General features: G+C 48.5%; 1 protein-coding gene across 1 annotated transcript in view; it reads left to right on the top strand.

The window, feature by feature from the left end:
• The window catches only part of LOC107395003 (son of sevenless homolog 1), a 68,621-nt gene extending 56,825 nt beyond the window's left edge, over positions 1–11,796 (top strand). Inside the window, 3 exon segments of the mRNA XM_054743873.2 lie at positions 9,964–10,085; positions 11,088–11,517; positions 11,520–11,796. Of these exon segments, the coding sequence (XP_054599848.2) occupies positions 9,964–10,085; positions 11,088–11,517; positions 11,520–11,623 (656 nt within the window). The 3' untranslated portion in view covers positions 11,624–11,796.
• The last annotated feature ends 540 nt before the right edge of the window (positions 11,797–12,336 follow it).

Raw genomic sequence — 12,336 nt, 5'->3', positions numbered from 1 at the left:
CCTCTACCTGCACCCTGCGGTCACTGCCAGCATTCATTTTTATTTAGTTTTAGTCTTTTAACAAAATTCTTTTTAATTTTAGTCGACTAAAATATTCTGTATTTCTTCTGATGCAATATTTTTCATCTTCTGTGAACCACACCTGCTTCTTCACCACACCTCTTCTGGACTACAAACCCTAACTCGTGTTTTTAAATGTGTGTGTTTTATGTTTCCTGGTCTGAGCACAAACACAGCGTCTGCTTCTACTTTGAAAGTTATATCAAAATTGTGCAAGGGCTGAATTCACAGTTGGTCGATTAAGTATTAAAAGCACGTGAAGTCCTGTGGCCCATCGTTCACATTTTTGATCTGAGCCTAAAATTAAAGATTAAAAACAACAAATACTCTCATTTCTATAGTTTGATTAAAAATTGAAGTAAGAACAGAGAAGAATACGCCGATTAGAGGTGGTATGATCTATAATGACGTCTAGTATTCAAGTCTAGGAATTTAGGCTAGTTAGACCAAATGGATTAGTTAATTCGGACTAAATCTGGGTTTGAAACTATTCGACAGGAAGAAGAGTAAAGGTAAAAGATTTGGTTTGTCCGACAGGTCAAGTGAAATGTTTCAGATCTTCTGGGAATTTAAAATGCGGCCTTGCACGCGTACGAAAATCCATTCTTCTTAAAATCCTGTAACTGGTACCACCCAGCACTGATGCGTCTCACCTGTAGCTACAGGTGTGCACCATTACTAACCTAAACAGGTCATCATGACTCATCTTTAGTTACAGGTGTAGACAATTTCTTATCTGTAGTTTAAGTTGTACACCAAGTCTCACCTGTGGCAACAAGTGTACGTCATGTCTCACCATGTAAACATCACGACTTACCTGTATTAACAGGGTTGCACCTTTTCAAACCTGGTTAAGTACCCAGTCTCACCTGTAATAACAGGTGCATATCTTGAATGGCCTTTAGTAACACGTGTGCATTATCAGGGTATCTGCAGGTCCTTAAACAGTCTTAAATTAGCTTTTCAAAATTTAAGGCCCTAAATATCCTTAAAAATGACAAATAATCCTTAAATGCAGTTTCCAGAGGTCTTAAATTACCAAAGACCCAATAAACAAGATTCTTTCATTTCTATAAAAATTTTGTGAATTTCTAGTTAGTCTTCAGCATTTTTTGTGTACGATGTTGCCGTAAGCGGAACCGTACACAGTCAGCTGGTTGTGAAAGGGGACTATTTTCAGATGAGCACATTAGCTGTTAAGCTAGTGGGAGCTTGCGCCATGGGGAAGTGCAAGTTTAATGGTAACTGGATGGCTAATCCCACGATCGCTTGGTCAAAGTGGCCTTAAAAAAAGGTCTTAAAAGTCTTAAATTTGACTCCCTTAAACCTGCAGATACCCTGATTATCTATCTTACCTGGTGTGCATCACGTTTCACCTGCTGTAACAGATGTGTATCATGTCTCACCTGAAGTCACACGCGTGTCACCTTTAATAGCAAGTGTGATCGTGTCTCACCTCAGTAACTGGTAACATTAGGTCTCACCTGTAATAACAGGTGTGCATCATGACTTATCTGTAGCAATTTGTGTATGGTGATGCAGCTGTAGTGCCAGGTGTGCTTCCTCACTGACCTGCTGCACATTGTAACTCACCTGTGGCAGCAGGTGTTCATCATGTTTCACCTTTGCACTATAATTCCCTCAAAGAAATCTGGGTACATCATGACTCAACCATGTAAAAGTTTGGCATACCTGTGTAGCAGGTGTGTATTATGTCTGATCTGTGTAAACGGTGTGCATCATGACCCACACCATAGTAATAGGTGTCCACTGTGTTTCTTTTGTTGTTGTCTCACCTGTGGCAGCAGTTGTCCATCATGTCTCACCTGTAGTAATGATTATGCGTCATTACTCATCTATAGTAACAGACTCGCATCATGACTCCCCTGTAGCAGCAGCTGCACATTATAACTCACCTGTAGGTGTCCATCGTGTCTCACCTGTACCGAGAGGTGTGCATAATGTCTCACTAGGTGTACAATATGATTCAGTAACCAGCTGTTGTAGCTGGTGTGAATCATGTAGCCGTTGTAGTAACAGGTGTTCATGGTGTCTTACCTGTGTATCAGACATCTGTAATGTCTCACCTGTGGTAACAGGTCTTCATTATGTCTAACCTTAGTGAAAGACATATATTACACATCACCTGTAGTGATGGGTCAACATCATGTCATCTGTGTCAAAAGAAACCCAACTCAGAGGCCTCGCTAGATGGGAACAAAATATTTTATTCTTAAAGGGACTTTACGGAGTTTTGAATTTTTATGCTCGCGATCGCCCCCTCAGGCCAACAGCGTAACGGCAGCTTCAATAGTATCTTAGGTGTGTTCTTGCTGTGTCTTTCTAAATCCATGCTTTCGTTCTTTTTTAAACACAGAAACAGTTTTGTTTACCTGTTTGTAGCTACAGTTTCGCCGACGGCTGCCGGCTTCTTCAGCGTCGGTTTCTGTGTTTAAAAAAGAACGAAAGCATAGCTTCAATAGTAGCTGAGATAGTCCCTTGTGTGTGTGTGTGTGTGTGTGTGTGTGTGGGGGGGGGGGGGGGGGGGGGGGGGTGTGCCGGAGGACAGAGGACAGGAGAACACGCAGCTAATTAATTAAATAATGTGGTTCTGTAGCTTTCTCTTCAGCACAGCCGACAAAGGTTTATGATGGGTCAGTCCTCCTGCATGCTCAGATCATTCCCTTCCCTTGCTTGAAAAATTGTTCCAAAATGAAAGTTGAACCCACATCTTTTTTATCTGTGAATTCAATGCCGTTCGGCGAGTCTCAAATAAAAATTTGGGTATCTTACTGTAAAAAATATACCATTAATGTAAAAAAGAAACTCTAAATGAATTATGTTCACATCCAGAATCGAACCCGGGTCTCCTTCACGAAAGTCCGACGTCTTACTTGGTGAGCTAAAGCACCAGTGACATCTTTTGTATCTGTAACATTTATATCGTTGATGACCGCTGAAACAACGTTCAAAGAACGGTTCGGAGGGCGATGCCTGAGCGTGAACGCGCATGAAGCAGCCTGCTCGACCCGAGCATCTCTCTTTTTCTGTGATTTTACAGAAAAACAGGCAATCACAGTAAAAATGCCAGGGCTCATTCTACAGGACCAGGGCATTGCAGGAGAATGTATGAAGAAGACATTTATTATTTCTATACATGTTTTGGCTGTCACACTTCCATAATGCCCCTTTAAGTTTTAATTTTCATAATTGTGTTCCAGAAATAGTTGAATGTTTTCAACTTGAAACAAAGACCTATTTTCATTTTAAATGTGCAATTCAGCTAGTCCAGCTGGCACTAGCCGGGTCGTCCATTGGTGCAGCAGCAGAATGAATCAGCAGCTTGTGTGGTGAGTGTGCTCTAAGCACACCCTACTGAAATACTTATAGGTATTTATACAAGGAAATAGAAACAATAGATAAACAAAATCAAGCTGACTCCTCCTTGAACCGTCACCTTATCGTGGTGGAGGAGTTTGAGTGCCCTAATGATCCTAGGAGCTATGTTGCCTGGGGCACTTAGTGCCCCTGGTAGGGTCTCCCATGACAAATTGGTCTTAGGTGAAGGGTGAGACAAAGAACGGTTCGAAGGATCTTTCATGGCGGTGAAAACGAAGAGTCGGAGTACCCGGCCCGGAGGGTTACCGGGGTCCCACCCTGGAGCCAGGCCTGGGGTTGGGGCCCGTGAGCGAGCGCCTGGTGGCCGGGCTTTCGCCCATGGGGCCCGGCCGGGCCCAGCCCGAACCGGATACATGGGCTCGTCCAACTGTGGACCCACCACCCGCAGGAGGAACATGAAGGGTCCGGTGCAATGTGAATCGGGTGGCAGACCAAGGCGGGAGCCTTGGCGGTCCAATCCCCGGACAAGGAAACTAGTTTTTGGGACATGGAACGTCACCTCGCTGGCGGGGAAGGAGCCGGAGCTTGTGGCAGAGGTTGAGCGGTACCGGCTAGATATAGTCGGACTCACCTCGACACATTGCATTGGCTCTGGAACCCGAGACCTGGAGAGGGGTTGGACACTCTACTTTGCTGGAGTTGCTCCGGGTGAGAGGCGGAGGGCTGGGGTTGGCTTTTTGTTAGCCCCGAGACTCTCTGCCTGTGTGTTGGGGTTTACCCCGGGGGACAAGAGGGTAGCTTCCTTGCGCCTTCGGGTCGGGGAACGGGTCCTGACTGTTGTTTGTGCGTATGGGCCAAATATCAGTTCAGAGTACCCACCCTTTTTGGAGTCCCTGGGACGAGTGCTAGATAGTGCTCCATCAGGGGACTCCATTGTCCTGCTGGGGGACTTCAATGCTCACGTGGGCAATGACAGCTTGACCTGGAGGGGTGTGATTGGGAGGAACGGCCCACCTGATCAGAACTCGAGCGGTGTTTTGTTATTGGACTTCTGTGCAAGCCGCAGTTTGGCCATAACGAACACCATGTTCGAACATAAGGATGCCCACCGGTACACTTGGTACCAGGGCAGCCTAGGTCACAGGTCGATGATAGATTTTGTAGTCGTATCATCTGACCTGCGACCGTATGTTTTGGACACCCGAGTGAAGAGAGGGGCGGAGCTGTCAACTGATCACCACCTGGTGGTGAGTTGGATCAGATGGCAAGGGAACATGCCGCGTAGACCTGGCAGACCCAAACGCATAGTGAGGGTCTGCTGGGAACGCCTGGCAGAAGAACCTGTCAAGACGGTCTTCAACTCCCACCTCCGGCAGAGCTTTGACCACGTCCCGAGAGCAGTGGGGGACATTGAGTCCGAGTGGGCCTTGTTCCACTCTGCGATTGTCGAGGCGGCTGTTGCTAGCTGTGGTCGTAAGGTGGCCGGTGCCAGTCGTGGTGGCAACCCCCGTACCCGCTGGTGGACACCAGAGGTTCGGGGAGCCGTCAGGCTGAAGAAGGAGGCCTACAGGGCGTGGCTGGTCTGTGGGTCTCCGGAGGCAGCAGACAGGTACCGGATAGCCAAGCGGGGTGCAGCAGTGGCAGTTGCCGAGGCAAAATCTCGGGCGTGGGAGGAGTTTGGTGAGGCCATGGAGAAAGACTATCGATCGGCTCCAAAGAGGTTCTGGCAAACTGTCCGGCGCCTCAGGAGAGGAAGGCAGCAACTCGCTCACACTGTTTACAGTGGGGATGGGGAGCTGCTGACGTCAACTGAGGCTATAGTCGGACGGTGGAAGGAATACTTTGAGGAGCTCCTCAATCCCACCAATGCGCATTCCGAGGAGGAACCAGAGCTGGGAGGCCTGGGGATGGACTGTCCGATCTCGGGGGCAGAAGTTGCTGAGGTAGTCAAACAACTACACAGCGGCGGAGCCCCGGGGGCGGATGAGGTTCGTCCTGGGTATCTCAAGGCTATGGATGTTGTAGGGCTGTCATGGTTGACACGTCTCTACAACATTGCGTGGTCATCGGGGGCAGTTCCTAGGGAGTGGCAGACCGGGGTGGTGGTCCCCATCTTTAAGAAGGGTGACCTGAGGGTGTGTTCCAACTATAGGGGGATCACACTCCTCAGCCTCCCTGGAAAGGTCTACTCCAAGGTACTGGAGAGGAGGGTCCGATCGATAGTTGAATCTCAGATAGAGGAGGAGCAATGTGGTTTTCGTCCTGGCCGTGGAACTGTGGACCAGCTCTATACCCTTGCAAGGGTGATGGAGGGGGCATGGGAGTTTGCCCAACCAATCCACATGTGCTTTGTGGATTTGGAGAAGGCTTATGACCGTGTCCCCAGGGGCACCCTGTGGGGGACGCTCCAGGAGTATGGGGTGGGTGGCTTTCTGTTAAGGGCCATTCAGTCCCTTTACCAGAGGAGCGTGAGTTTGGTCCGCATAGCCGGTAGTAAGTCGGACCTGTTCCCAGTGAGGGTTGGACTCCGCCAGGGCTGCCCTTTGTCACCGGTTCTGTTCATCACATTTATGGACAGAATTTCTAGACGCAGCCGTGGTGTTGAGTGTGTCGAGTTTGGTGGCAGGAGAATCTCGTCTCTGCTTTTTGCGGATGATGTGGTCCTCCTAGCTTCATCCAGCTCTGACCTTCAGCTCTTGCTGGGTAGGTTCGCGGCCGAATGTGAAGCGGCTGGGATGAGGATCAGCACCTCCAAATCTGAGACCATGGTTCTCGACCGGAAAAGGGTGGCTTGCCACCTCCGGGTCGGGGGAGAGGTCCTACCTCAAGTGGAGGAGTTTAAGTATCTCGGGGTCTTGTTCACGAGTGAGGGTAGGAGGGATCGGGAGATCGACAGGCGGATTGGTTCGGCGTCTGCAGTGATGCGGACGCTGAGCCGATCTGTCGTGGGGAAGAGGGAGCTGAGCCAGAAAGCCAGGCTCTCGATTTACCGGTCGATCTACGTCCCAATCCTCACCTATGGTCATGAGCTTTGGGTAATGACCGAAAGAACGAGATCGCGGATACAAGCGGCCGAAATGAGTCTCCTCCGTAGGGTGGCCGGGCTCAGCCTTAGAGATAGGGTGAGGAGCTCGGACATTCGGGAGGGACTCGGAGTAGAACCGCTGCTCCTCCGGATCGAAAGGAGCCAGTTGAGGTGGTTTGGGCATCTGGTCAGGATGCCTCCTGGACGCCTCCCTGGGGAGGTGTTTCGGGCATGTCCTGCCGGCAGAAGGCCCCCGGGTCGACCCAGGACACGTTGGAGAAGTTACATCTCCAATCTGGTCCGGGAACGCCTTGGGGTCCTGCCGGAGGAGCTGGTGGACAAGGCCGGGGAGAGGACGGCCTGGAGCTCCCTAGTTGGGATGCTGCCCCCGCGACCCGGACCCGGATAAGCGGAGGAAGACGAGACGAGACGAGAAATCAAGCTGAGTGGAATAAAAATACATACTTAGTACTGCTGTTCCAGAGTACTGTACCCTTAGCGTAGACGATACAAATCTAGACGGGTAAAAAATTGTGTAATTTTGTTGCTGTTAAAGGTAACACAAGATCTCTGGGGAACAGCATGATCACAATAACATAAAACCCCTGCAACGACTGAGAATATACCCAAAGCCCTTTTCAGATTGGCATTCTGGAATATGTGTGGACAGTTCAGTCCAGTTTTTAACCAGAACTGTGTTTTCAGACACCGCTTTTGTACCTGAACTTGTCCTTTTGGCTGCCTTCACACAGCAGGGAAAAGTTCCAGATGTGTGTGGGGGGGCGGGGCCATTTAGTCAAACATGGCCGATGAAGAGATAGAATTCCTCACCGATCTGACTTATGTTAAGCATAACTCTGCGCACACGAAGACGCATAAAGCTTGGTTTATGCTTGACGCGTTCACTTTCCGCGCGGTGATGCGGCTCGCGGATGGAACGCGCTTCACAACTCGCAGCGTTTATGGTTCGTGCGGCTCGTCTCTGCGGTGAGCCAATATTTTCCAAACTGTAGGGGGCAGCATGGAGCTCTACGGCATGCATCCAACACTACACCATAGTAGAAGTAGAAAATACTGTTTACAACATGGCATTCCAGCATTTTTAACAGCGTCCTCGTCTTTTCCGACAGTGCGAGCTATTTCTCTCCAAGAATTATTAACAACATGTTGATCACGGTGATCTCTGAGGGCTGAATCATACAAATGTCTGTATTTACGAACCTCTGCCATACTAATTCTTGCCAGTCCGCCATGTTTTTCCGTGTCCGTCTGTCCGCGTGGTTAGAAATTTTCCGAGGTGCGCGTTGCGGAAATTCTGGGCCGTGCGGAGGCGCGGTGGAGGGGCGTGGTTGTTAAAATGACGCAACTTTTCCGTCCGGACCTCGCGGACGCGTCAAGCATAAACCAACCTTAAGAGACCTGGATGATGAAGCTCAATGGTTAAAGGAATCACGCAAGCGGTGTGAAGCGCTCCGTCACGCGTCTAGGAGATGGTACCGTAGGAGGCGAGCTGCCATGGTTCGCCGCATGCTACAGGAGCGAGCTATCCGGTGTATATGGAAACACCGCTCACCCTCACAGTGAGTAGGTCACGAATCTCGGAATCTGTCCAGGTGTTAGACATGTTGGAGATGCTCTGCAGAAGATGTTCGCCTTCTTTCTGCTGGGTTTTTGTGCTCAGGAGGGACATCACGCGATGTTGGCCGTGTTCGAGTTGAGCAGTGCCTCGCCTGGAAAGCAGACGAGAGCAGACGGACGCAGCAGGGGGAGGGGCTGAAAGCCGGCGTTTAAGTCGGACACATTTCCCTACATGTGTAGCTCACGAGTGACGATGGATGAAGATATCGCGTTAGAGTTCATACTTGTTTATTTTAATTCTGGTGCCTGTTAGCAGCTGAAACACATCCTCACGTGCTTGTGGATATCATGTATTGTATATGGAGACATGACTGTAATAATAAGTAAAGGTTAGCAGCTGTAGCTTCAGTGTGCTCATAGGAAACGTGACAAAAGAACACAAAACACATTCCTCTTTATGGCCTATATAGTTGTCATCATCAACATAACATGATTTAAAGAATACATGTGACCAACTAACATTTCATGTTCTACCACCGGAAGTTTGGATCAGAATATGAACCAATCAGATCTTAGATCAGGTGAGAGCCAGGTGTTTCCCATCATCCTCTAGGTTTAGCAGCCGGTGGAGAGCAACTGCAGCGCCTTGCTCCAAAATCTGCGGCCGCCTTGATCTCACGAGGTTATCGTTGCCTACGTAGACAAGTTGGACACAAAGCTAACCGGCATGCACCGCGCGCCGATCACCGCTGGTCTAATCTGTGCAGAACTGGCTCATCTCGAACACGGCCATACCTTCCCGGTCACGTGATATATACGTAATCTAGGTGTGCACAGCGCCCCCCCCCCAGTCTGGAACTCAACCTCACCAGTCTGAAGCAGTCACCCTGTCCGTGACAAGTCCGGTCCTGTTATTAGGGGCTTCGTCCGGTTTAATTACGGAAAAGGTTATCCCGATGTTTGTATTCAGACACAAAGATCTTATGGACAGAGTCCCGAACATTTCCGTTTTTCATGGACCGTCTGAAGGGGGCTACAGAACATTGGGATCTGCTCCCTAGCCACTAAGGGTAACTTTGAGTTTGGCTTAGGGAGCTAAATATGATGAGGCACAAAATAAAAGACAAAAATCAACCGTCGACCCATCGGGCTCCTGCAGTTCTTAGCAGGTTTTTACATCAAACAGCTCTTCATGATAAAACTTTCATAGGGATTTCAATAGGAAGGTTTGAACAGAGCAAGGTAATGCATTATCAGTGTTAAAGATGGTTGTGGCTTGCTTTTAGCACCCCCTAGTGTCCATTTGTAGAACCAAAAGCAAAACGTTTTTTCTCGCTGTGCGTTCGTCTTTTAACACCTTCATCTAACAGCTGAAGTGTCTCCTCAGCCTTCGTTAGTGTCTACAGGAGGGATGAATCACTAAAGTAAACAGATTAGCCGTGTTCATGATCCAAAACACGCAGGAAATGTGCTGGAAGCAGACTGCAGCGCCAGGCATGTCTGCTTCATCTTTTCTAAGTTCAACAGAGCAGACTGGCAACTCTGAAGTTGCAAGTGGGACTTTCGGGCCACAGGGGGCGATAGCGGCTGGATGGCCTTTCGTTAATTCTGTAAAGGGTCATTTTAGCGCATGCTGGCTCGAGAAAATGATTTAAAAATATGAAAAAGTTGTAAAGAGTCTGTTTAAGTCATTCATATTAGCCAATTTGTACCATTAGCCTCTATAGCTCAGGTTCATTCAATGAAGATGAGATATTTTAATGAAGGTCATCTTTAGTTGTCAAAGAGATTAAAACAGTTGAAAAACCGTTAAGGTTTTGTTTTGTATCTAACAGAAACAATCATCTAAATGAAAAGTTGGGTTTCTTTTGATGCCATGTCTCTTGTCTCAGCTTTTTCCGTCTTCTGTACGTTTTCACTCAGCGGTTCTAATGGTGGTTCTGTTTACTGGCTCATCTCAGGGTCCTCCTCAGTCTCATCCATGGTGAGTTTCAGTCGGGCATCAGAGGACACTCCGGTTCCTCCTCCTGTTCCTCCACGCAGACGACCAGAATCGGCTCCATCAGAGTCGTCCCCGTCCAAGGTACCGTTACCATGTCACTTTGTGTGTCAGTGTTCAGCTACAAGCGCTACCGTCTTCTTTACTATCATCACTTCTAACGGGGCGACCTCCCCCGCAACTCCTGATTGTCCTAAGGGTGTGTGTGTGTGTGTGTGTGTGTGTGTGTGTGCATGGATGGTTGTTTGTCCTGTGTGTCTCTGTGTTGCCCTGCAATGGACTGGCAGCCTGTCCAGGGTGTTGCTCGCCTGAAGACTGCACACACACACACACACACACACGCACACCCCCGGCAGCGCTTTAGGCCCAGGACAGAGTCGTACACTTCAGATCGACCCACTCTAGATCATGACCTGTTATTATTGATGGTGTGTATTCTGTGCACCAGTCAGAATATCCCGATGTTCACGGACGTCCAAACCGTAGAAATCTTAATAAAATACACGTAAAATTGAAAAATGATGACTAGTCTTAAAGAATATTAATCTGTGAACACTTTTTTATATTTGAACATTCAGGCTTATTTAATCTTATTTTCCATCACCTGTGCTGTGGGTTTAGTGCATTTATTATTAGTAATAACAATGTGTATAACAGCTCACCTGTTCCTCCCACTCTGACGGGAGAAATCCTCTCATCAGCTCATTGTGTGTGTGTGTGTGTGTGTGTGTGTGTGTGTGTGTGTGTGTTAAGAAGCGGCGGGGCGCCGTATCAACGACGTTCCTCTCAGTTATTAATTCTATAATTTGCAGATACACGAACAGACAGAAACAGGAAATGCAGCCTAAAATGACTTTTGCCTCTCCGCTTTGGCGCCCCTGACCCTCCTGAGGGATTGTCCGTGGGAATGCTGGAGATACCCGACCAATAAGTGCTGCTTGCAGTTAGTTTGAAAACACACGAGACCCTGTTTCGTTACCATGGTTACTCCTGCCACTGACGTTTTTACCACATTTACCTTCACCGCCATCTCTCGGATGTGTCGCCGTTATTTCCTCTAACTTCCTGTTTCTCTCCTCCCTTCAGATGATGTCAAAGCTGGACAGCCCCCCCGCCGTGCCTCCTCGTCAGCCCACTTGTAAAATCTTCCCCCCTCGTTACTCTTCGTCACTGTCTTCATCATCGCCCCCCGACAGCCCCCCTCTGCTGCCTCCTCGGGAGCCACTCAGCTCCCCCCTGCACCTCCTTCCTCCCCCTCAGGGACGCTCTCGCTGTGACCTTTTATCTCAGACCTTTTTCCCCTCCACCCCCCCATCTATTAGCTCCACCACCACAGACTTGTCATCCTCTCCACCTCCCCCTCTGCCTCCACCCACCCCCCTGCCTTCTACCTCCAGGAAGTTACCCCCTCCTTCCCCCCCTCTGATCCCATCTCTGGACGGGCCCCCAGTGCCTCCGCGTCACAGCGTCCCTAAACTCCCCCCGAAAACGTACAAGAGGGAGTCTCTGAGCCACGCCACTCTGCTGGACACGCCCCCTGCTTTGTGACTAGACTCCCATTGGAGCAGGTGGCTCTTGAAAGACTAACACTACAGCTTATCGGCTCGAAACGATGCAACTGAAGGTTCGACCAATCAGGATGTTTGGATCCAGCCTGAACTGAGCTGAAATCACGTGCCCTTATTCTGAAACTGGTTCTGCAGAAGCTTTTTTTCTGCTTGAAGGTTTCGTTTGCGTTCTCTCTGTAAGGCGGGACCTGTTTGGGCCCGTCGGTACCCGGTTGGACCCAATGTTGAGCACGGACAGACAACACGTGGGTGATGTAGGTCACCGACTGAAAAGGTACGGGGCCAGAACCTCAGAGGTACTGTTTTGGTGGACCTAATGTTAGTTTGTTATTGTTGTTGATTAAGTAAACAAATGTGATTGCCATGTTTAAAAAAAAAAACTAAAAAACAAGGGAATAAACGTGTTTCTGACACCGAGCTGGAGGACAGTGTCTGTCTTCATTTGACCCTCATAAACACATATCTACGTGTTACATACATGTTAGAAGAAGAAGAAAATATCATTTCTATAGCGCCTGTCAAGATAAAAATCCCGAGGCGCTTTACAAAAGCAAAAAATGTAAAAATATAAAAAAGCATTTATAAAATGTTTAAAAATATATTTAAAATGAGCAAAAATAGACAATTGTGATTAAAAAATGTAAAGAAAGAGAGAGAGTGAACAGGAAAGAGGGAAATGAGTGGATCCTGAGGAAGGTGGAATAGGTGGGGAGAGCAGAATAAAGAGAGAGAGGTGAAGAAGGTCATACAAAACCAGCTTGAACAAG

This window comes from Nothobranchius furzeri, chromosome 6 (assembly GCF_043380555.1).
Source record: "Nothobranchius furzeri strain GRZ-AD chromosome 6, NfurGRZ-RIMD1, whole genome shotgun sequence".
NCBI lineage: Eukaryota > Metazoa > Chordata > Actinopteri > Cyprinodontiformes > Nothobranchiidae > Nothobranchius > Nothobranchius furzeri.
The sequence above is the reverse complement of the archived record's forward strand: the minus strand, read 5'-3'. Positions and strand labels throughout refer to the sequence as shown.